Below are 25,607 nucleotides of genomic sequence, written 5' to 3'. Positions count from 1 at the left end.
ACTGGATTGCCAATCAAACTCGCTATGACCTTCAGTAGGTAGACAGTTTTGCTAATATACTAAAAATATACCAAAGGCAATATTTGATATATTGATACATTCAAAATATACCAAATGACCAAAGCAACTAAGACCCTTAGCAAATGGGCGTTTTTACCCATACAAAAGTATACTTTTTTAAATATGAACTAAAATTCGTAACCAAAAATATACCAAAAATCGATCTCTACTTTTCCATTATTATCGATTTGCAAAAGCGGATTTTAGCGGACAAAAATTTGGAACAAACTTGATCTGCATGCTTCTTATATATTTCTTATAGTCTCTGAGATCTTGGTGCTAATACGGATGGACGGACAGACAGACGGAGAGATGGACATGACTAAATCGTCTCTGCTTATGACGCTGATCAAGAATACGTAACATATATTTTATAAGGTCGAAAACGCTTTCTTTTGCATGTTACATTTCCTGCACGCACTGGGTTATAATACCCTTCTACCCTATTTGGTAGCTGGTATACAAAAATAAATATAAAGAAAGTAGCAAAATTTGTAGATGCAATGCGAACAAAAGCATATGGGCGTTGCAAGTGCAACGCGGGCACCTCTGACTGTCGACTGCCGACTGCGGACTGCCGAGTGCCGGGGTTTTTCTTTCAATTTGCAACATTTGCTGTTGCCATTGCCGTTGCACGTAGTCCAAAAATAACTTCCGACAACTTTGACTGATTTTTTTTTGCAACTGGCTACTGCTGCAAAATTACAGGAAACGATTATATTTAAAGTTGCCCAACAAGTCCAACCGAAAGTCTATCCACTAATGGCAGCGACATAAATACCATAGAGAAAATACGGTGAAGGTCGTCAAAGTGCTTGCGATATCTATGAGATACAATTTTGGGAAATGTAAACGTTTAGTTCATGACAAGTGGGTAACCCAGCTCAGCTCAGTCTCATCTCAGTGTGGTTTCTATCTGTATTTCTATTTATATTATACATACGTAGATACATATATAATTTACAAAAAATTCAATTAGCCACGCTGTCCAAAACAGAAGCCCCAAACTCACACACATAAACAGAAGCAAAGTCAATAGTTGGAGCTCAGCCACCCACCATTAACAAAATAAACTTTCTCAACTGCCAATCAGCCGGACAGCGGACAACGGCCAACGGGCAGCTCTACAGAGTTACTCTGCCAGCCAACAACAGTCAGTCAGGAAGCCTTTAATAAACCCACATAAGACTTGGCTAGCCATTACTACTACAATGCCAACAGTAGTGCACAGTGGTGCCACTTTTAATCCCATAACATAACCTAGAACTTTTTGTAATATTCTACTGCTGTTAAAATGACACAGTGTAATGGCAAGGAATCAAGGCCAAAGCATTCAAAACTCTACTCTGTAATTGAAGTGCATTATAATGATAATTAAATGTGGTAAAACTTTGTTCAATTATGATTCAATTTTGCGTAAATTGCATGTCAGAAATCAAGGCCAGATCGTTCAAAGTTTGGTCCACATTTTGTTTTGCTAAATTACGTAAAAATAAAACTTTTTCGCATCGATGTGCAATTTTCCATAAATATAATTGGCATATATGCCAAGGTCAAAATAATCAAGTTGAGATGAAATTGAATTGGTAATAATTGAAGTATATGTGTATTACAATGCTAATTTTCTACGAATAAAAATCGAATGTTAATTCAAAGAAAAAAAGCTTTCAATTTACGATTGTATTTTTTTAAATTCACCTTCAATTTGTGTTTAAGAGGCAATCGAATTTTCAATCTAATTATGTTAATTCAAAGATTATAAAACGAAAAAGTTTTAGTTTTAAATTTGTCAACAATATAGCTTAAGGTATATTAAAAATGTTGAAGTATATTTTTATACCAAAAACAGTATTCGATATATTTGTAGTATTTTTGGAATATCAATTTGGTAAATTTTTAGTAATACTTAGAATTCATTCGACTCGAAGCAATCGAGTCCATTCGACTCTAGCTTCTTTATTTTATGCTTTATGGTATATTTAGAATGTATGAGTATATTTATATACCAAATATAGCGTTCGGTATAATTGTAGTAGATTAACACTTTTAACATTTTTTATTACATATGAATTAATACAACAATTTATAATAAAAACAAAATTATATATTTACAATTTGTTTAATGTTTTGTTTAATTCATCTCCTATTTTAGTATATGTTTTATCAGTCCACTAAAAGTATTGTAATATTATACCGTTTTCATAAAACGACCACTTTTGCTTTGTCTCAACCTGAGTATTATCACAAGAAGTTTCACTGTGCACATGAACCATTAACAAAAGTTTGTTAAAAAATAAAAAACAACATTTACCAAACTGCGCTTCAATGTTAAATGAATTGTTGTCTTAACTACTAGACAAGCTGAGGGGTTATAGAGTCTCTTGCTCAGCGTGTGTTCAAAACAAAAAAAAATGTTGTGGACTGGCGTGAGGTGGCCGAAAAAGTTAGTAAAATTCATTTTTGGAAAAGTGCAAAATAAGGTAGAGAAAAAAAGGAGAATGTAGAAAAACAAGAAGAAGAGCAGACGAAAAAAATTGTGGCGGTTGAATAAAAAAAAAAGTTTAAATAACTTTGGCAACTAAATTTAAGTTGCAAGTGTGCGAGAAGGGTAAAGGGGCAAGGGAGGAGACAAAATCAACGAGGTGCAAGAATAAGAAGTAAGAGAAGAGAATCTGCCCAACAGTCGTGACAAAGTTGGGGGCCAGATTCTAGTTGTTGCTGTTGCTGATAAAAACTGCAGCAGACGCAAAACTAATTTGCGTGGTTATGTAAATTAGAGCTGGAGTTGAGTTGAGTTGAGTCTACGATAAACTTGTTGAGGGTGAAAAGCGCTAAAAAAAAAGCAAAACATACACAGAAAAACAAAAAGTATCTTGCACAATGCGTAAAATGGTTTTTGGAGGCTGCTGCACCTGGTTGTTTGACCCAAACCGGAGGCCAACTCTCGACTCTCTAAATGCAGCAAAAACAGACTCCAACGTCAACGTCTGTGGGCGTGGCCAAAAGGCATTCGGTTTACCTGCCTTGCTGTGCTGTGTTGTGCTGTGTTGTACTCTGTGTTTGTTTGTTTGTTTTTGTAGCCTTAATCCGAGACCACAGCACAGATAACAGAATCGTTGCACAGACAAAGATGCCACACAACCCCTCATTCCAAAAAGGCGCCACAGGCTAACAACTAAATAATGTGCAGAAAATTTAGTGTCGAATCGTGCGATGCCAAGAAGGAGCACGAGGAGGAGAAGTTGTTGGATACCAGACAACAGACAACAGATACACATGGCAACCAGGCAGGCAGGCAGGCAGCTTAGATAATTTTTTGTCTCTGGGAAAGGAAGTTATTTAAAAGCACCAGAGGTAGGCATAATTTCGGGACCCCCCAAAAGCTGGCAAAGACATGAGACCAATTGTGAGTCAAGTCTATGAGAATGCAGCCAGCAGACAAACATTGAGTGCTCCAAACTCAGCTGCATTGTTGGTCGACGGTCGTCGGTTGTCGGTTGTCTTGCCAACCACAGCAGTAACAGCAGCAACAGCAACAGCTACAGTCGAAGCCACACAGGATGCTCAGGACACACAGCAGGAGTCGCGTCTGAACTCGGCACCTAAAGTCATATTAATAATTTTGTAGGGATTTGATCCTGCCCCGCAGCAACGTAGCCTGTGAAAAGAGCCGCAACAACTTGCAGTTGCAGCTGCTGCTGCTGCTGCTGCAGCAACATGCAGTTACGAATATGAATGTGAATACAACTTCGAGTGTGAGTGCAGAAATGAATGCTACTGCTCTTTGTCTCTGGGGCTGCCTGCCATACCTTTTCTGCCTGCTCGGCTCTGTTTACATTTGCAATGCAAACGAATAACTCGGCACCAAAATGCACAAAAATTTCACTTGCACCTGTTGTTTGGATATTGAATGGACTTTGATTTTGCCATCGAATATTCGACTCGTCTGCTCTGCTCTCTGAAACTACAGACTCATCATTGTGGCAAATGGATGATAAGAATCCCTCCCAAAACCAACTTTATTAGCAGCACTTTAAATATTGCTTAAAGGGCTGTCAAGTAAATAGAAAAACATATAATTGAGTACAAATATATCTGGTATATTTTGTAATCAATGATGTATTTTCAATGAAATGTAGCCTTCGACTCAAATATTCTAGCTGTCTCAAAATACAGACTCATCATTGTGGCAAATGGATGAAAAGAATCCCTCCCAAACAAACTTTATTGACAGCGCTGTCAAATAAATAGAAAAATATACCATTGAACACAAATATATTTGGTATATTTTGTACTGAATGGTATATTTTGAATCAAAAATAGCCATCTATATGTTTGTAGTATTTTTTCGGCGTAATAATTCTGTATATTTTTTATTTGCCATAAATTCATCATTTTTGTCACTAAATAACTTTCATTTTCTCTTTTGTCATTCTGCAAACATTTCATATTTAAAGACAAATGTGTTTATATACTAATCGGCACACATTGATGCCATAAATTAAGTACGATTTGTATAAATATTATATTTAAATTCCACTCACACAATTTTTTATGCCAACAAACAAATTTTGAATGTTTTCCTATTTTGTCTTATTTAAATAAATTATTTATTTGCAGCAGTTTTCGTTTTTGCTCGTTTTTTGCTGCTGCTGTTGTTGTTGAGGCTTTTGGTAAAAAATGCGATTTGTCTGTGATGCGTGAAAATATTTTCATTTACTTTGTGCCCGCATTTTGACCACTGCAACCGCATTTGGCAAACATTTTAAATACCTTTTTACATTTTGCCCATTAGTTTTCATTTGATTGTTGCTGCACAACATTTTTGTGATTTTTGTGTGTGAAAAACTTATCCAGAGATTTTCCGTTTGCCGTTTGTTCGCAGATTTATTTGATTTCGACACAGAGCTTTATTTTTCAATTTCAACTATGCTTTGGGAATGAGAATATGCCGAACCTCGAGTTATATGTCAAAAATTTCCAATTTAGTTGTGATCAAATAGAATACGTTAGTTTACCGTTTGTTTTTGTTATTGCTTTGTTATTGTGTTGAGCATCATTTGATTTAATAATAAAAAATTCTAATTGCATTTTGATTTGATTATTTTTATTTGTCGCTGCGGTGCATTGATTACCTCACGCTTGTGGCCGCAATCTGTGAAAATGATAAACGCTTTTTCCCACCACATCTCGGCTGTCGCTTGATTTAATGATTTTTCTCACAGCACCCGCAAAGTAAATAGTAAATATTTACATTTTACATCTGCTCTGGCACCTACGGACCACACCACACCACATCACCCCATGCATTTTCAATAAAACAATCAACTGTCGAAAAAAATATAAACAGAGACAGTGGGACGTCGCTCGCTCAGGATTGCCCAGGATGAAGGTCTGGGGTTCTGTCCTGCGGCTGTTTTCGGGGTCAGAGGACCACCAAAGTTGATTTGCATGTCATTAACAGGCAGCAGTCAAATGGAATCGCATCCCAATCGAATTGAATCACATCCAAACTGCCGTCTGCTAAAAATAAAATTCTAGAGTTTCAGTTTACTCCACGTCGTTGCCACGTGCGGCAAGCGGCGTGGGGAATGAGGCATGAGGCATGCGGCATTCGGTGGTTGCACTCTGTGGCACTCTGTAAACAAGCCGCCACTAAAAATATCACATGTCGTCGAAGTAGGCTGCGGTTGGGTTTGGGGTGCCAAACTAATTAGTATCTGTGACTCCAGTTGAGCACTCATAGCTCTATTCACAATATTCTGTGGGAACTGCTGTAAATATTTGACTCAGACAAATGTGTGAACTTTATTTCTTTCGATTCGAGTTAATTTCCTTTTGCTTTCCCATGAAAATCTTCATAGTTCTTCAAACACATTAATATTTTAAATTACATCTTGATTTGTGTAGAAAATCAATTTTTTAATTCACAACAGAGCTCCAATCAGATACGCACTCTAAATATAGCAAATTACTTTGAGCATGAATGAAGACAAACTCTGATTTCTATAGAATCTTTGGGGTGAATAGAGAATAAGTATAGTATACTTCTATCTTTAGCACAGTCATTGTGTTGCTTCCTTTATACATTTTGCAAATTAAGACAGCTTTCATACATGCAGTTTAAGTTTAGTTTACATCAGAAATTATCTCACGAAGTATTTTCTTCATTGTTTTATTAAAACAGTTGAAATTAATTTTAATTTCAATAGAATCTTTATTGTTAATAAAAAATATATAGCATTTGATTCTATCTTTTATTGTGTTGCTTGCTTTAATAATTTTGTGAATTGAACCAACTTTTGCTTGCAAATTAAATTTAGATTACAACAGATATTATCACGTAGTATTTTTTTCAAGATTTTTGTAAAACAATTAATATTACTAAAAGCAATCTTCCTGGATGAAGGCGAAGTTTGATTTCAATAGAATATAGTCGAAAAGAAAGCCTATAATCTCTGTTACTTTGTGGTTTCCTCTATTCATTTTGCAAACGAAAGTTTTTTATACCGGCTTTGCAAAAACGACTGCTGCAGCTATGGTATATTTTAAATGTAAAACTTCGTCGGTATATTTTAGTATTTTTTGGTATAAAAACTGTTTATATATAAAAATAATAGTGTAGTCCATTTTATAATTTGAATGTAATAGTATATAGACATCTTTTTATTGTTTTATGGTATATTAATTTGGTATATTTTTATATTACATTTTAATGTAATTTTATATCGGTATACCAAATATAAATTTTCGTATATTTTTTAATATTTTTTCGGTATATTAATGTGGCATATTTTAATAGTAAATCGGATTTTATTCAGTATCTCGCAGTCGAGCACACTCTACTCTTTCTTTCTTACTTGTTTTTGCATAATTTTATTAAAACAATTATAATTACTAAAAACAAATTGCAATAAACACACTGCTGCTCAACAGGTTTCACAAAAAAAATCTAATTAATACACAATTAAAACAAGCATAAACAATCCCTAAAAGCTCTACAAATAGTTTATGAAAACTTAAAATCATATAATATATAGTAAACATATATTGCAGCTACCTTTGCAACAGGCGCGTAAAAAGCTTTCGTTGGGTCTCTGCTTTTAATTAAACTTGGCTAGACAATTGCAAAAAAATTACAGAGACAAAAAAAAATAAAACAAATTGTGGTTAAAGTTGTGTTTTATTTTTTTTATGCTTTATTCGTCGGTGCCATTTTGCAGCAATCTGTGGAAATGATCATAAAAGTCTTGTGCAATCTCAGTTTTGTGTTTTAAAGCCAAACATTTTGTTGGCAGTTCGCTGTTTGGAGTTGGCAGTTGGCAGTTGGTTGGCAGTTGAATGGAAGTCGAGGTTTATTCTTGATATTTAACGAGCGCTACGGGGCGCTTATCTATTTGTTAGATGGCCGCGAGTTAATGAGAAAAATGCATACGCATAAAAAGCATAAAAACGACGTCTAGTTCCGACACATAAACCTGACAGCAGCGAGAGCATTCAAAAGACAGCAGCAGACGGGAGAAGGGATTGGGGGAGTGGACTAAAGTGATGGACCAGAGGCACGGGGAATTCAAGAGCTTCAACAATTTGCCATGGCGCACTTCACTTGAATTTTACGAGCTTGTCGCTGCGTTCACTGTTCTGCGTTCTGCGTTCAAGTTCTGGTTCTGCCTTTGGCTGATGCTGCTGCTGCTGCTCCTGCTTCTGCTGCCCAGACAGACACATAAAGCAGACGCGATCTCAGGCGTAATAAAATCGTAAAAAACACAAGTCCAAAAATGCCAGACAAAACCATTCATTGTATTGTGCCTGCTGCGTGGGTGTGAGTATTATGTGTGTGTGTTCGTGGTTTGTTGTTGCTACTCCTACAAATTGTACACAAATTACACGAAAATTTTTAATTTCAACTTTAATTATGGCAAAAAGCAAACGTGTGAGAGTTTTGAAGGCTCTTTTGGCCAATTTATGCCTCTTGGCGCCATCGACTGCCTATCAAAATTTTATTTACTTTTCTCCCTCCGAACTCCGATGTATTGTATTTATTGGTCGCATAAGGCGCTAGCTATTTATAGCCTAGTCCCAGCCAAAAATGTTTGTTTGAACCAGGCTAACATGAGTGGGGGAGGGAGGACTTTTTCAGGGGAAGGTAGAGGTGCAGCAACCGCTGCAGTTTCCCACAAAATCCGTTGAATTATTTTGGTTTCTGGCTGTGATTTGGCAATCGGCGCTTTTTTGGGGGTTCTGTTCGTTCTAATTTCACTCGTGTGTGTGGACAGTTTATACCCTGGAGCCATTGGAAAATGGCAATAACGAGGTGCTTTAGTTAGGCCTTTATGATGTTTGGCAATGTTTGTAACGATTATTGAGAGGAGGAGAGTAAGAGTAAGCTTAGACTTTAAAATTCATCAAGAATTTAATCGAATTCGAATTTTTAACTTTTTTACTTGTTGAATTAATTAAAAATGTTCGAACCTATTCACTAATAAGATGGGGTCTCGCATTTATAGTTTCTTTAAATTTAGTAATTTTCATAAATTTTTTTTTTAATTTTTTAGAAACATTATCATTTAAACTTAAAAAGATTTTAGTTATGGAGTCAACAAGAAGTTTTTCTCACTCAAAGTTCAGGAAACCATTTTTTTAATTTTTTATATTTATTTGAAATTAAAATGTCAAAACTTAAATTTATTTTTAATATTTCCATATTATTCTAATCATAAATTTTCTTATAAGTCATTGAAATGTTATACATAAAAGTGTAGTTTTTTTTAAGTTCTTAGCAAAAGCACTCGCTAAAAGTCACATAAAAGTGTTTTCTCTTGACACCCTTGAACCATTTTTTTTTCCATTTTAAAAATAATAATTTTCATAAAAATCTAATCTGTTATTTCTGGATTTAAAATGTTCTTACGTAAAGAAAACTCATCAACACCTTTTTAGTTTTTATTGGTATTTAAATGAATTAAAATTGATTGATTTGTTGTAGTTTTTTTTAGCACATTTTTTAAATTTGTTTAAAATCTTTTTTGTTTCAAAAACTAACTTAAAAACCATCACAAAAGAATATTTTAACTTTTACATATTAAACTTTGAAGTTTTAGCTTATTCAGAATATTTCCTTACTTAGATTTGTTCTTATATTGAAGTATTATTTAATTGCAGCATTCTCCCATAAAAAACTAGAAGTATTTTATAAACAATAAAATAGAAATTTAATATAAAGTTCATTCCAGAGTATCTCAGATTACAGTTGAGTTGTATTTCAGTATTTCACTTATTTTGCTATAAGTTGGACTCGCTTAGGAGGCATGAGGCATGGCGCGATTGCGGCTTTTAGCTGCACGTTGCAAATAAATTTAACCAGCAGTCGAAAACGATTTAATTTGCGGTTTTTCCCAACACAAAATGGCGCGCTCAGAAAACTGATAACAAAAACACACACGAAAAAAAAAAAAAACTGAAAACTTATTTGGGGCAGTTGTCTTCAGTTTATTGTTGTTGTTGTTGTTTGTTAGCGAACAAATTGAAATGCAAATTGTTTATTAGGAACGGTGAAAACAGGGGGCGAAAACCAATTGGAACAATTTATCATATATATTGGAGCGTCATTCCTGGTCAGTCGAGAAGACATTGCATGGCATCGCTCAATTTGTTAACGGACAGCAAATAATCAATTTTCAACTCACCAAACTGCGCATCAAAGTCAGCCAAATCATCAGCTTTGCAACTCCAGCTGCTCGCTTCAGTTGGTGTGGCAAAAACGCGTTGTAAGCGCAGCCAATGCTTGGCCAGAATGTTGGCCAGCATAAGAAGCTCCTGCAACAGCTCTTCGTCATCGTTGTCGGTCAGCAGAATGCAGCACATCTGTTGCACGAACGTATTGTGCGCCAACTGCAGCTGTGGCAAGCTTACACTCAGCTCCAACTGAGCATCACATTCGACTGCCGCTTGCTGCAATTGCGGCAGCTTCAGTTGCTGCTGCAAAGCTAGCTCTAAATTGGCTTTACAACTCTGCAGAGTGCTAGTGAAATTGAGCGTTGGCAGCTGTTGCAACTTACGTATGGCCACATGCAACTGCAACTGCCTGCGATAAGCGATGTTATACAGATCAAGTTGTGAAGCATAGATAATGCAATCGAGTGTTGCATCACAGCTGTAGAGCAGCGACAGTTGATCAAGATCTGCACTCGGCAGTGCCACACTGAAGGGGTATGCCACACGCGTGTTGTGCTGATCGAGCACTTGTTGCAACTGCTGTCTGGCCGGCGCAGTGAAACCTTGTTCCAATTGATGCAGAGCCAGCTCAAGTTTCTCAGCAAATTCCTCAAAATCGAGCAGCAAATAAACTTGGCGTAACTCTGCCAATACATGTTGCAACTTCAGCTGTTCGCGTAGCAAATGCACCACAAATGAATTCACAAGCAATACTCTTGGCTCCAGCACACGATCCAACGAGCGGCAGATGAGTTCATGCAACGGCGCATAGCTTGCACAACTTAAGCATTGCTTCATCAACTCGTCGATGGTGCAAATGTGGGGCAGCTTAAAGTCCACCTGCGATTCCTTGTAGTAAGCATAGTACATGCCACGCAGCTGCTCGTTGTCGGTGGCACGCAGCTGGCGAAAGATGTCCGGCGCCTTAGATTGCTTCTTCAGAGGCTCTAGCTGATACGGTTTCAGCTGAGGCAGCAGCGTCTTGACCAGCATGTGATACAGTGATTTCTTCAGCAGCGCACGATGTACGCCCACAAAGTGTCCCAGACGATTGGCATCGTGGAGCACAGCCAACGATTTGCCTGCGCATACAATGTGCCGCTCAATGATCTGATAGATGGGAGATTGAGAGAGCTCTGAGGCATCTTCACCCTCCAGAGGTCGCATCACGTACTGTGTGCGTCCGTCGATGAGTTGCTGCTGTGCGGGGAACTCTGCGTGCCAGTCCTGAAAGTCGCCCAGCAGCCACCAGCTATCCAAAAACTGGCAATACACTTGCAGCACATGCAACAGCAAGGCCGCTGCGCTGCCACGTCGCCCCTCGGTATCCAGATGTGCGGGCAACGCGGCAAGTTGCAGCAGATTGTAGACAATGTATTGGCTGCGATAGTGCGCAGCGATGCAGAGTTGCTGTTGCGGCGGCAACGCGTAGCTGCCAACGGCCAGACTCCACAGCAGCTGCAGACGTGGCAAGCTCGGCCGCATGGCACGCAGCAGGCAACGCAATGTGGCCTGCTTTGGATCGATGGCCACGCGTTGCTCAAAATAGGTGAGAGTCTCCACGACGGGTTTGAGCAGACGCCGCAAGGCTGCTGTTAAGCTGGACAACGTCTCCAAGTGTCGCTGATAGCAATCGATGAACAGCTGCAGCAGTTGCATGTGCTGCAACGGTGCAAGAAACTTCGAGAGCAGTTGCTGGTTGGCCGCATTGGAACGCAGTTGCAACAGTTGATTGTCCACCTCGAAGTAGCGACAGCTGCGTGGCTGAAAGAACATGGCGAGCACCTCGCGCAGCAGAAATCCTTCCTCGCCGTATTGTTGCACTGCGTGTTGCACATCTTGCAGTGGCTGATGCAAATAGTTGCCAAAGGAGACGGCAAAAGCGGCCACAGAACACGGCTCATTGGGAGGCTCTTCGTTGCTGGCTTTCGGTTGTTGTTGCTCCTGCAGTTGACTGAGAGCTAGAGAATATCTCTGACGCGCCTGCTCCAGCTCGGCTTGATCTTTAGCTGCCTCTTGTTGTGGACTTACTGCGCTGGATTCGTGTGAGGAAAGCAATGATAAATCCAACGATAAATCCACCGAGGATTGATTTGTGGCTGCTGACAAGGAATTGTCTTCAATGCTATCCAATTCGCTGTCGAGATCGAATGAACGTTTCTGCAGCATTTCCCCTTGTTGCTGCTCAGCCTTGAACCTGTCTTTCTTCTTATAGCTGTATGCCCAGTCGAGGGATCGAAGCAACTGCTGGCGACAAGCCATCAGATCTTTGAGATACATTCGCGCCGTGTTGAAAGCACGAAAGTTCACCGAGAGCATAAAATCCAGCACGCTCCATTTGTGCTCCTCCTGCAATTGCTGATCGTCGAGTATCACCTGACTCAGCAGCTTCACTGTGTCTCCTAGTTCCCCGAGACATTCCAAATGAAATCGTTCAACAAAATTCGTTAGATTCTCCTCAACACTATCGTATGTATCCGCCGGTTCATTGTGATTTGCTATGCAAACTGTGGCGTATTTCAGACAATCATCGTAGTCGACATGTTTCTGCTGCTCGTCGCATTCGAGAAGATGTTGCAGCAGCTGTGGCAAGCAACGTTCAACGATTTCCTGCTGCATCTTACATAGAAAATATATATATATATATAGAGATTTGGATTGTACTATATATCAGCAAGCGAGCTCGACAACTGAGAGACTGCGCGCTGCGAGCTGAGAATTGAAAACTGAGATTCACCGCCTGCTGCCATCGAAAAAGGGGGGCAAACAAAAAAGGATTGATGTTAGGATATGTGCAGCTTACAAGTCTGCTGAAGTCCTGTTGGAGTCGTGGCTTATGGGCGCTTAAGGCAAATTCGAGCATGCAAATTCCTGTGGCATGCAGCAGCTGCAACGGTATGTGCAACACCAGATTCCAGCCAGAGACCAGAGACCGATACCGATACCGACACCAAGCCAGAACTTTGACACCGCTGACCTATTTCCTAGCAAACCATATAAGCAGCTATGTGTGTGTGTGTGTGTGTCAATAGCCTTGTAGAATGTGCGTACTTTGCTTTATTTTATTGTCTGACAAGATAAATACCAAAATATTGAATATGCACAGGCAGCCAGGACATCGACACCCCAAGTAAGATCCTTTTGCAGCTACCTCTTCCTCTTGTCCTCTCCTCTTCTTGTGCTCTGCTGTCAACTGACCCACTAACAATAACTCAAATGCAATCGAGCATATTTGCTGCAGAGAGCAAATAAACCGAACACAGCTACAGCAAAAACAACAACAACAAAGAAAAGGACACGCAAACGTGCCACAGTGGTTGTGATTCAACAAGAGCTCAATGCGAGAGCCTGCATAAAGTATTTTAAACTGAATCATTTAGTTGAACAATTTCACAATAAATGTCAATAAGTTTTAAATCCTTATTTACAGTTCAATGTACCTGGCAATAAAAGTGTCACAATCAAGACCCAAATTATTACATTCCAATTGGCGTTGCTTTTGAAAGGCGACTCAGGTGCCAAGTTCGCTTTAAGTGAATTGTAACAAACGGGAAAGTTAAGTTTGCTCGACTATTTGATACCCTGTAACTCTACATTTTGAACAAAAAATATGATTGCTAAAATACACTGCATATACATATTTACCTACGTATTACCATAATATTCTACTTTATATACCTAAAATATACTGCTGCAATATACCTGAATTATACTGTAATCCGCAAAACCTGCATTTGGTATAAAAAATATACCATTACTTTGAAAACAAGACATTATTGCGAAAAAGCAGCTTAAAAAAGAAAAGTGTATGTCAATAATATAACTAAATAATATTGAAAATAAGCTACAACAATTACATTTTGTAATTTAATAAACTATTTCCTTCAGTCCACGAATTACATAAATATACGCATTGTCAAACAAAATCACTTCACCTAATCTGAAAAATTTAAATTGAACAGGGACACCAAAAACATAGTCATAATAATAAAAACAAAAAGTATATTAGACTTTAAAAATACGATAAAGTTATAATGGAATCTGAATTTGAAATCTGAAACAATAAATTAAGCAAAAACTCCAAAAATGTAGTCAAAATTACCAAAAAAAATAAAAATCATATTTGATATTAAAATATACCATTAATTTATGAAAATACCATAACGTTATATTGTACTTAGAGGCATGTTTAATTCGTTGACACTTTGTCAAACAAACAAACTAATTTAATTGTTTCTTGAATAACTTTGAAATTTCTCATCCAACCGCTATTAAATTTTCAGAAATTTTTGCTTCACTTTTTATTGCATATACGGAATTGTAAATTTAAATAATACCTATTATTTTAATTTTAATACAAGTCTTGTTTGATTCCAATAATTAGAAGTGGTGTCAAAACAAGAAGTTAGCTCAATACGTCATGAATACTAATATCTCCCTTCTGATAGAGATATTTAAATGTACTGAAGTAAATATGTATTAATACCTTCATTGTCTAGTTGTAACTAAATAGTTACCTGCAAATGTGTACTTAAATGTTGATTTACATTTATTATAACACACATTTATTTATGTATGTGCATGTTTCTTAAATGCTGCTCCACTGCACTGCATTTCACATTATCGATTTGGCTTCACTGTGCTGCTGGGCCACAAATATATATTTGTTGGTGTCTAAAAAACGAGTATAGACAACAAATTTGTTGAGGACTCTTTTGACCAAAAAAAGAAAGTTTTTCAAGCTGCGACTGAGATTCAGTCTAGCTGTCAGACTGTCTGGCTATTCGACTGTCTGTCTGATTGTGCGGGAGTGCAGAGATGAGAGGAAGCGACGGGGGAAGGGGCGACTGTTGGCAAAACAGCAAGTGAAATCTTAACCAGAAAACAAAAGCCGAAATGTAGAAAAACAAGAGAAAATTGTTTGAAGGGAAAACTTGTGAGGGTAAACTTTTTGTCGCACTCGGCGAAAAGTAAGCGAAAACTTAATAAAGATCGCAGCTGGCGTCGACGTCGACAGCGGCAGTGGCAGCGACGTCAGCAGTGGGGCAAACACACGCACTTAAGCGGGCAACGTTGACAGCCCTTTTGGTCAATGGCAGCGACGACGGCGACGACGACGACGTCGCAGCAGCAGCGACCACAGACTGTCGAAATTAAACCAAACTGAATTTGCACTTACACTTTGGCCAAACGCCGCCGCCGCTGCTCTTCGACTTTGGCAAGTTGTGTGTGCGTCTGTGTGTGTGTGTGTGAGTGGTTGCCACACGGACTGACTCCTTGCAACTCCTGCGCGGGCGCGCTATCTGTGTGAGGCTGTCGAAATTGTCACTTTCGCAATTTGCTCAGTGGGTGCAACGCTGGCATTTGCTGAACACAATGGCTTGCTTGCAACTTGCCGCATGGCGTGCGTCAAGGAGCGCGTAAGTGACATTTATGCGCCTGGGCGGCAGCGTGCAACGTGCAACGTGCAGAGTGCAGCGTGCGGCAAGTGACAAACTTTTGGCCACCAGTCAGCCAAATGCAAAATCAGCGAAGCGAAGAAAGAGACCGAGAGAGAGATAGAGAGAGAGAGCAGAAGCGAGAGCATCAAGTTTGTTTTAATAAATACTTTCATTGTGTATGCAGCAGTGGCAGGCAGCAGCATTACCTGCCTCCAGCTGAGTCACAACAGTCGCTGGCTGTCATGATGATGAAAAGTTTTGCGCAAAGAATTTACTCCGCTCATCGACATTTCTTTTGCAACTTACACACAGCACAATAGATGCAGCCGCCGGGAAACAATCAACAGCCGCAGTTGCAGCCACAGCCACAGTCACAGCCGGCAAATGCAAAAATTACTCAATTTCTCTCTCTCATTCATTCAGGCTTTTGTTCTCCACTCGTTTTTATGAACTCTGACATTTGAGTTGTGGCAATTAAAAGAAAAGTTCTTAAGTTTTTTGTACGACTTACGACTGCAAGAAATAAATATGAAAATTAAGACACAGCACACCAACATCATCAAATCTTTGTGAGCGACTCTTTTGTTCTCTATACTCGTACAACATTAGCTGCAGGGCCAACAGAGATGTTGCAAAAAAGGACAAAGCAATTTTTGAGATACAATTTCTTAACTCCTGAGGCGATTGTCTGGGTTTTGCTCCCAAAAAAACGAGGGTTCAGCAATATTTTCGATATTTGTTCATTTGTATATACACTTACAAAAATAATCAAGCTTCTAAAATCAAGAATATTAATCTTGAAAATTTTATTCTATATTGTTATAAAAACATTTTAAGATCAAACTATTAAAACTATTAGAAAATTAATCAGAAAAATGCCTCATTTAAAAAAAAAGATAGAAAATATTAGATGAATTCTAAGATATTACTAAGTTTAGTTTGAAACAAGTAATAAAGCTACAGTCTAGAATACTCGACTTTTAGATACTCGCTACTCATTTTAAATAAAACCAAAACAGTTTAGTATTATTCTAAAAATACCAAATACTATACCGAACATGTACTAAAATATACTGAAGTACATATTTGGTATATCGGCGAGGTACTACATACGATGGAGTACAACATACTAAAAGTAGTATTCGGTATATTTTCAGTATTTTTGCGGTATATTAATTCGGTATATTTTAAAATGAACACCGCAATGTTTTGGTCTTGAGCACACTAGCTTTATAAATTATTTATCTATTAAAACGATTCTAAAATGTATACAATTTTATTATTTTATCAATAAGTACTTGGTCTTATATCAAAGATTTATAAAATTAAGATGTGTTTTATATTTCTTATTGTCAACCTAACCTAACCTATTTCTAAGATGTTAGACGAAAATTCTTAGTACTAACACAAATATTTTGATTTAAGAACATTCTTTTCAGTGCACACATTTTATTTATTAATGCCTCCCAGAACTGAAACGGTTTCTGTTTTGCTTTGACATTGGGGATTTTTGTTTTAACAATTTTCATGTAGTCTGCCTTTTGACCCCAGTTGCTGCTGCCACAAGCAACAAGCAACAAACAAACACCTTGCCCCCTCAAACTGTTGTGTCTGCTTGTTCGTTAGGCCTCATTTAGCTGGGCAATAAACTATACATTAGCATTGACTACCGGAAGCATCAACGGGAAAACATGTTGTCTATTTTTGAAACGCATGCAACAATGCAACACATCTGGTGCATCATCATAATTTTTTTTTTGTCTTGTTTGGAGCCGTAGGCAAAGTTAATTAGTTGTGATTTTTCAAAGAACATTCAAATCGAAGGCAGACCCAAAAACACACAAACAAATCAACTCAACTCAACTCAACTCAACTCAACTCACAACTCGCAACTCGACTGAGCTCGAGGCGTGGCAGACGAAGGGAGGAAGAAGCATGCAACGAGGCCGAGGCACATGTTGAGTGTATAAAATTTTGATGAATGTTTTGTTTGCGGCAGCTTTTCTGCCCCCGCGGGGCATGTGCATGGACATGTTCTGGTTGTGATGGCGTGTGAGTCGTTGGTCGTTGGTCCGAGTCCATCAGCGTGATGATGCCTGGGATGCAGCACACATGTGGCACAAGCGCCCGAGGCAACAGCCACAAGTTGCCGCACAGCAATTGAATGTGAATTATACTCGGCTATCGAACACTGAGCGAACTGAGCGCCAGTGGAAGACTGAGCCAGACCTCGGTCAGGGCCATGTTGCAAGCGTTGCATGCGTTGCACGTGAACTGCTGTGTGTGCGGCTGTGTGTGTGTGGCAACAGATGGGGACCACATAAATTACACAGTATAAACAGACTGCATCTAATTAACAGGGAAATCTGTTGAAAATGCATGCAACACATTCTCATCTTAAAGATATTTGAGGTGGGGCAGCCGCAACACACACACACACACCCACACGAAAATGCTTAAGGGCAGCATTTACTTAATTTCCCAATCAAATTCACTCTGTCTACGCCGTATAATAATTTAAATATCTTACCCGCCGGGCTGAGTATTTTTTTCTTCTTCCTTCTAAAGAGGACAACAACAGGAAATGCCATTTCAGCTGCGGCATGCTAACAAGCCAGGCAACAACAACAACAGCAACAACAATAGCTAGTAAATGCGTGCCATTACAAAACTGCAAGAAAAAGGCCCAAAGACAGCAAAAGCAACAGCAACAACAGCAACAGCAACGATGACTGGAATTGGGCGGGGGAAATGGAAGAAAAACTTAACTGCCGCGAGCTACACACGAAAACACACACAAAAAGGCAGAAAACGGCAAGAAATTAGTTTTCTCTGGGCGAGCGTTGCTCTAGTTGTTGTTGCTGTTGCTGTTGCTGCTGCTGGTTGCTGCTGTTGCTGTTGTTGTGGTTGCTGTTGTTGCGGGTGCAAAGCTGCCAAAGGAGGACAAATGCAAAACACACAAACAAACAAACAATACGAGTGAAACAAGCAAGCGAGTGAAACGAACACAACAACAGAGGCAACAAAAAAACAAGAGAAAATAAAAGAGCAAAGCGGGCTGCATTAGGCTCCGGAAAATGCCTTTTGCGAGCAGGAAAATTTTGTACATGTGTGTGTGTGCGAGTGTGAGTGTGGGAAAAATGGCAAAGTCGTATAGTTGTTTTATACGTTAAAGGCGAAATATGCAGGCCACAAACATTCGCAGACAACGTAAACCTCAAGATACAGAGATAGTCGAAGAAGGAGGACGACGACACAGACACACAAAAAATACATACACAAAAACCCATATAAACAAAGGCATGGCCATAATTGAAGAGCGGGGGAAGAGGAGGCGAAGCAAACTTCAGCAAGGATAAGCTGATGGCGGGTTAATAAGCTGCCCCCAAGAAATGTATTTCAAATGCAAATAGATTGTGCGGGCCGCACACAAATCCCAAAAGATTAAATATTTAAATGGATTTCGTGGAAAACAAAAAGAGTTTTGTCATGTAAGTAAAAAAAAGGTTGTTCCTTATTATTAATAATAAGAAAATGATTAAGAGATAGTACAACTTTTTTGTTGACAGTTTAACCAAAATATATAGTCACATCTAAAAGATGCTTTGCAGTTAAAATTTAGCTACGATCTGCTTTGGGCATATGCAAATTTTCTCAGTAGTTGGTACAAATTATTTACTTGCAAAAGTCATCTCCATCATCAAAAGTCATATCTAAAAGGTGCCAACCATAGAGAATATATTTAAATGGATTTCAAGGCACGAATGAGCTTTGTCTTTTATGAATAGTGTTCCTTATAATTAAGAAGAATATAATCATTAGTTGCTGGTTTTAAATTAATTACAGTTTAAATAAAAGATTTGTTTCTCTAGTCGTATCTAAGATATACCATCTACCGATAATATATTTAAATAAATTTTCAGGCAAACACAAAAGACGTTATTCAAATAACTACAATAAGATTGTCGTATTCTGGAAAATGATTCGTAGTTGTTACAAAATATCCTCTTACTAACTAACTAACTCAATTTAAAATAAAAGAGAAAACACTTTTCTGGAATGCTATGTTCCTCATTATTAATGAGATCAAAAGTATTAGAATTTGACACAACATATTTGCAAGCAGTACAACTTAAATATACATATGTGTCTCAAGTCATAAGTAAAAGATATATAGCTCTATATCTAACTGTATGTCAAATGAAGCCACAATCTTCTTTTCATATTTGGTAACAACAATTATTAGTCGTTGGTACAAAATTATTCACAGATAAATGAACTACAAGATTTGTATCTGTAAACGTACCTAAAAGATACCATCTCATGAAATATAATGGCGTTCATAAAATAGGAATTCCATATTCCTTATGAATAATAATACGAAATTGATTAGAAACTAGCACAAACTATTTGCTGACAGTTTGACTATAGTGTATAAGATGTCAGCTAAAAGATATGTATCTATCAGTTCATACACATCTACAAATTCGTGGATAAAAAAAATTCAATATAAATTTGAATATAATGATGCTAGAATAATATTCACATTACTCCTAAAATAGTTTGTCGTAATTATTTGTAGAAGGATATGCATCTTTTAAGATATTATTAAAACTGAATGAGCTCTTCTTGTTAATAAAATAAAATATAATTTTCCTTATTACCAATAAAACAAAATATATTAAAAGTTGGCACAAATTATTTGTAGACAGTTTAACTGAAAGATATGTATCTCAAGTCCTAACTAAAAGATAGATATTTCTGACATAAAAGAAGACATAATCTCCTTTTTGGGCATATGTACATTTTTGAGATTAGTAGTTGGTACAAATTATTTGCGGACAGTTTAACTAAAAGATAGCTATCTCTAGTCATAACTAAAAGATGTCCATCCATCGCTGCCCTGTAGCTAAAAATGAGCCATAATCTGCTTTCAGGGTATATGCAAATGTTTTTGTGTTTGGCAACCTGAAGTTGTCAAGTGCCAACAGTCATTGATACGCTTACATACATTATTTTGGACCCGCACAAGGAAAAAATGCTGAATGAATGGCCCGGGGCACAAATGAATATGCCATAGACACAGGTAAATACGTTTCGGTTGTAAAGAAAATAAAAATTGTAAAACATGATGAAATTCTTGAGATGCCTGAGGGTGTTGGGGCCGAGGTGCTTCATGGCCAGCGCTTAAGCTTAACTTCATTCAAAAGTTTTTTGCACCCACTTCCGCTGCTGTTGCTGTTGCTGTTGCGGCACGTGTTATGATCAGCAGGTAACTGCGATGCTATGCGATGCTATTACCTCCGTCTCCCCACCATTCCCCCTCTTGGTTTGTGGCAGGCAGCAGGTGTCGCCAACATACCAAAAATTTCAATAGAGCTGCGAAAGTTTCATTGACTTGACAGCTGAGAAGCAGCCGAAGTGTGTGTGTGTGTGTGTTGATATTTCACAATAAGTTGGCCCAAGTGTAATTGTTACCGTTTAAATTTCCATTAAACGTGGCGCATAGGCAAATGGCTCTCACGTGAGGCCCGCGGCGAGCTTTGCCATGAAAGCCAAAGCGGCCCCAGAAGAAGCAGCCAAAAGCCGTTTCACAAAATATGTCACAACATTTAAGCTGCGTTTTAGACAACAACAACAATAACAACAACAATGGGGGCAACAAGCTAGAAGCCCAATGAAAAGCAAAATATGTTGAGGGGGGGAAGGGGACAGCGACGGAAACAATGGCGACGGATACAACAAAAGGCGACCGCTTTGAAAAGGCCGCCCGCTATTAACAAACCATAAAGTAATTTCTTGCTTTCCTGCACGGAAATTAGACATTTTGTCAAGGGAACACTCATCTTGGACGTCGACGTCGACGTCGCAGTCGCAGTTGACGTCGGCGTCCAGCAGCAACAGGGATAACAATAACATGAACAATAATAAGTGTAGCCAGAGAGAGAAGGGAGAGAGGTGGAGGAACACTTGCTGCCAAGTTAAAAGTGAAAATATTATAATGAAGTATGTTGTTAGCTGTTTCGAGATTTTCCAAATGTATCCATCCAAAGATATAGCTGGAGAGAGGTTTGAGCGACTCCTGAGGGTGTTGCGTCTGCAGACGGACAACCAGATTGAAGGGGACGGGGAGGGGAGTGTAGCTGGGAAAACATTTTATAAGTAAACAAGCAGCGGCAACAAAAGTTTGTCTATTTAAAAAGTTTTGCGCTTCATGCGCAAAAGTTATAAAACATGAAAATATTTCTTAATTATTTTTATAAACAACGGCAGCTACGTCTTTGGGTCGCACGGCCTCCTTTTCCCCTTCCCTTCCGAACCCCTCCTGCTGTGCCTTACCCCTTGTTAGCCAAGGCCTAGTCTGAGGTTTTTACAGCAAGTACGTGGGTCGATTTGTGTCTTGAAACTTATTTCTTCTCATTGTTGTTGTTGGTCTCCATTTGTTGTTTGTCTTGCTGATTTCTGGAACACATTTTGCCTGAGGTCAGGATTCTGTTTGATTAGCATAAATACGACTAATACAACAGCCAAAACAAAACACAACAGCAAAAAAAAAGGGAAATTTTCAATTTTTTTGCGTTTCTTTTCTGCTTGAAAAATTAATTAGTTAGAATAAAATGCCATACTTTGACTTACATTGGCTTAAACGATTCCCAGAAAGCACCTGCAAAAAAAAAACAGAAAAGTTCTTAAAATATTTTTGTATTCTTAATTAATATATTGAAATATTTGGACAAGTATTTTCCTTTTCCTCGTTTACCTAGTATTAATCCCCTCGCTACTCGGTAAATTTTGATTGCCGTTATCTGCATTTTATGATGCTTTTGCCACCGCATTTCACATTGGTTTTATGTGATATACGACAGCCATTAAATGTGCCAAAAATGGCCAAAGCGAATGGCAATTCAATTCTGTTTTTCTCTACTTGCCATTGCAGTTATGATTTATGCAGCTCGCGGGAAAACTAACAAATTTAAACACAGGCAAATGGAATTGTCAACAATGTTTAAGGCGACATCCATTTGACTGTTTTCCCAAAGACTAGACAACTCAGCTGGGCTATAAGCTGGCAAGCACTGAAGAAGAAGAAGAAGTGGAAAACGAAGGAAGGAAAACACCAATAGGAATTTCCATCAAATTGCTGCCAGAAGATGAGAGGAATGTTTGCCATTTAGGGTTGAGGTCTTTAAGCACTCGGTTTAAGAATGTTGGCAAAACTTTCCACTAGATAATTACATTTCTAATTATGTTGAGTAAGCTGGAAGGTGCTTGAAAAGATAAGATATATATTTTTTTAATTTCCAAACTAGAGGTATTTTAATTTTATTCATTGTTAAAGTGTTTTTAGGCATTTGTCTTTATATTATTTTAGTTAATGCCTTAACTTTAGGTCAAAAAGTGTATGAGTTTATTAAGCTCTTGAATGTTTGCAAAATTTGTCACTACAAAGTTTAATTTAATTATTATAATGAGTATGGATTCGTTAAAAATAAAGGTGCTATTATTGAGGATATATTTGAACACTCGCCTTAAAAATGTTGCAAAATTTTCCACTAGATAATTACATTTCTAATTATGTTGAGTAAGCTGGAAGGTGCTTGAAGAGATAATATTTTTTTTAATATCTAAACTAAAGGTATTTTAATTTTATTCATTGTTAAAGTGTTTTAGGCATTTGATTTAATATTACATAAATTATTAGATTTTGGTCTGAATTAAATTATTTAAAATCTTTAAGCACTTAGTATGTTTGTAAGACTTTCGCTGAATAAATACATTTATTGAGTAAGCTAGAGAGTTTTTTTTTTTAAATTCATTTCCGAAAAAGATTATTAATTGTAAAAGTATTTGCTAGTGCTTGAGCTTAAAAGGTGCTACTATTGGGAAGGTATTTAAACACTCGGCTTAAAAATGTTGCAAAACTTTCCATGAGGTAATTAAATTTCTAATTATGTTGAGTAAGCTGGAAGCTGCTTGAAAGCTAGGAATATTTTGTAAACTTATGGATTAATACAATATTGTATTTATTGTAAAAGTTTTATTTAAGTATTTGACTTAATATTAAACTAATTGCTAGCCACACCTTAAATACAAAAATATAACATAGAAGGTGTTAAGGGCCTTGATTTATGAATGTTTGCGAAACTTTCCGCTCAATAATTACTTTAGAAATTAACTTGAGTAAGCTGAAGAATACTTGCAAAGAAACAAAAATGCTGAAACTGCTTTAAATAATCGTACAAATGTTTGTTGAACTTAACCTGATTTTTATTAAAGTTAAAAATGCATTTACTACAATTGTTTAAGATTCATTTAATGGTAAATTATTTCATTACATTTGTAATTAAGTTGGATAAGCTTGATGAATGCTTGAATGGTAGAAAGCTCCCTAAAATGTTAAGTTAATGGCCTTGTAGAAATCACAAAATTCAAAGGTGTTAAGCTCAAACGTAATAAATAATTTATTTCCCATTAAAGTCTAACATAAATGCACTTTCATTGTCGACGTTTGACAAAACTTTTCTCTAAATAATTAATATTTCAGATTATGTGGCAACAGCTGGAATCATATGACATTCTTTTAATCTTCAAACTGGCTTAAAGACATCATAAATTCTTTCCAATTCTTTGGCTGAACTTGAAATGAATGACTTATTTCATTAATATATTATTGTTAATAGAACTACTGTTTAAATTTGTTGTTTAAGTCAAAGAGTGTCTAAAATATATTTATGATAGTTCTTTAAAATCTTTAAGTATAGGTTTATAGACATAATAATCATTTGCAAGACTTTTGGCTTTAATTTAAACGAACTACTTTCTTCTCATTAAATTCAAATACAAAGACATTCCTTCTCTATAAATTGCTGAATACTAAATGTGAGCAATGTGAGTATTCACTATTAAATTCATCTCGTAATTTAAACTTTATTGAAAGTGTATATGTCTCGGAAATTTGATAACTCTTTTGTTGTGTGTTTAACCTGTAGTTAAAGCTGTTCGTTGCGGCGCGTTCGTTTCAATCGAGCTGTATCAACACGCTGGTAGCGTAACATTTCAATTTGCTGCAACAAATGCTCATAATTTATAAATTTTAAATCTATTTTTCGGCAAACGACCTGCGCGCGAGCTTCGTTTTGCGGCATGCCACGCAGACAGGGAAGAGACGGGGGCAAAGTGGTTTGAAATTGGGGAATGCTTTGTTGCTGATTTATTGAAGTTGCTGTTGCTGCTGTTGTAGTTGTTGTTGCTGTAGTTGTTGTAGTTGTCGGTCATGCTGCGTTTTCCATTGTCTGGATTTTTGGCACTGTTAACCCGATTTTCCACTTTTCATGCGGCAACGTGAATAGCTGTGCGGCATGCATGATGATCGTGTTTACGCTGCAACCTCACAGACTCAGAGCATCCTTTCGTCCTTTCCCCCAACTGCGACTGCGACTACAACTGGCTGCAGCTGTAGTCGATGTCACTAATGGGGCGCACGTTCAAGTCAAGTCACGTCACCTTTTGGCTGTGCAACTGCGACGAAGTCTTGACTTGGTCTGGCTGCCACCGAAGAACGCATTGCGAAACGAGATCACGTAATGCGCCGCGAGATTTTTGCAATTTCATGTGCCTTGCCATATCGGAAAACTATCTTTCAATTAAATTCCATTCCATACATTGCCTCACAGCGCATCGCAGCGCATCGCATTCGCATCCTTTTGCAACGCTTCAATTTCAATCAGAATCATATTTTTGACACCGTGTGTGTGTTTTTCGGTAATTGTGCCACACACACACACACACACACACACACACATACACAAAGAAAACCGCGTCAGCTGATAGTTTTAAGTAATAAGCGAAAAATCAAAACATTGTCACAGCTGCCGCATGCAACGGGCCACATGCAACATGCGACGCTTTGTTAACATTTGCAAACGTTAATTTGATTATGAAATTGCAATGAAAATATTTCCATTGCATTTTTCGGGGTTGGCCGCGTATCATTTTAAGCTATTTTCCATGCATTTTCCCAGCAATATACAAATATTTTTGGGTCACGGGCCCAATAATGAAATTTATCATGATGCCAGCAAACAGCTAAACAGAATAGAACCGAACAGAAAGGGGGCAGGACACAGAGGTGCGTTCGGTTGGCAGTTTTCAACTTCATTTAATTTAATTTATTTTTCAGCAGTGACAAAATTTATGTAACAACTTTGGCCTTGTCGTTGTCCTTGTTGCTGCTGTTGTTGTTGTTGTTATTATTTGAAACTAATTTGCATAAAATGAGCGTCGAGTGTTATTTGGTTACCTGGCACATAAAAGCACACACACAGATATACAGATACAGATACATTGACACTGACACTGTCGCACATATGTCGTGCTGTTGTTTTGGCCCTG

General features: G+C 37.7%; 1 protein-coding gene and 1 long non-coding RNA gene across 2 annotated transcripts in view; both read right to left on the bottom strand.

Moving 5' to 3' along the window:
• LOC132791140 (uncharacterized) overlaps positions 1-25,607 on the bottom strand; it is a 119,825-nt gene that overhangs the window by 2,781 nt on the left and 91,437 nt on the right. The window contains exon 3 of the long non-coding RNA XR_009632873.1: positions 21,852-21,879. This is a non-coding gene — a long non-coding RNA (uncharacterized LOC132791140). The remainder of the gene's footprint in view (positions 1-21,851; positions 21,880-25,607) is intronic.
• LOC132792040 (uncharacterized) lies at positions 9,517-12,477 on the bottom strand. Its single transcript, XM_060801242.1, has one exon. The coding sequence runs from the start codon at positions 12,391-12,393 to the stop codon at positions 9,676-9,678; it is 2,718 nt and encodes a 905-aa protein (XP_060657225.1). The 5' UTR covers positions 12,394-12,477; the 3' UTR covers positions 9,517-9,675.

Source organism: Drosophila nasuta, chromosome 3, assembly GCF_023558535.2.
Source record: "Drosophila nasuta strain 15112-1781.00 chromosome 3, ASM2355853v1, whole genome shotgun sequence".
Lineage (NCBI taxonomy): Eukaryota > Metazoa > Arthropoda > Insecta > Diptera > Drosophilidae > Drosophila > Drosophila nasuta.
Note: the sequence above shows the minus strand (reverse complement) of the source record. Positions and strands in the feature narration are given on the sequence as shown.

Excerpts from the sequence above, each read along its gene's own strand:
- LOC132792040 (XM_060801242.1), bottom strand. The coding sequence starts at position 12,393 with ATGCAGCAGGAAATCGTTGAACGTTGCTTGCCACAGCTGCTGCAACAT.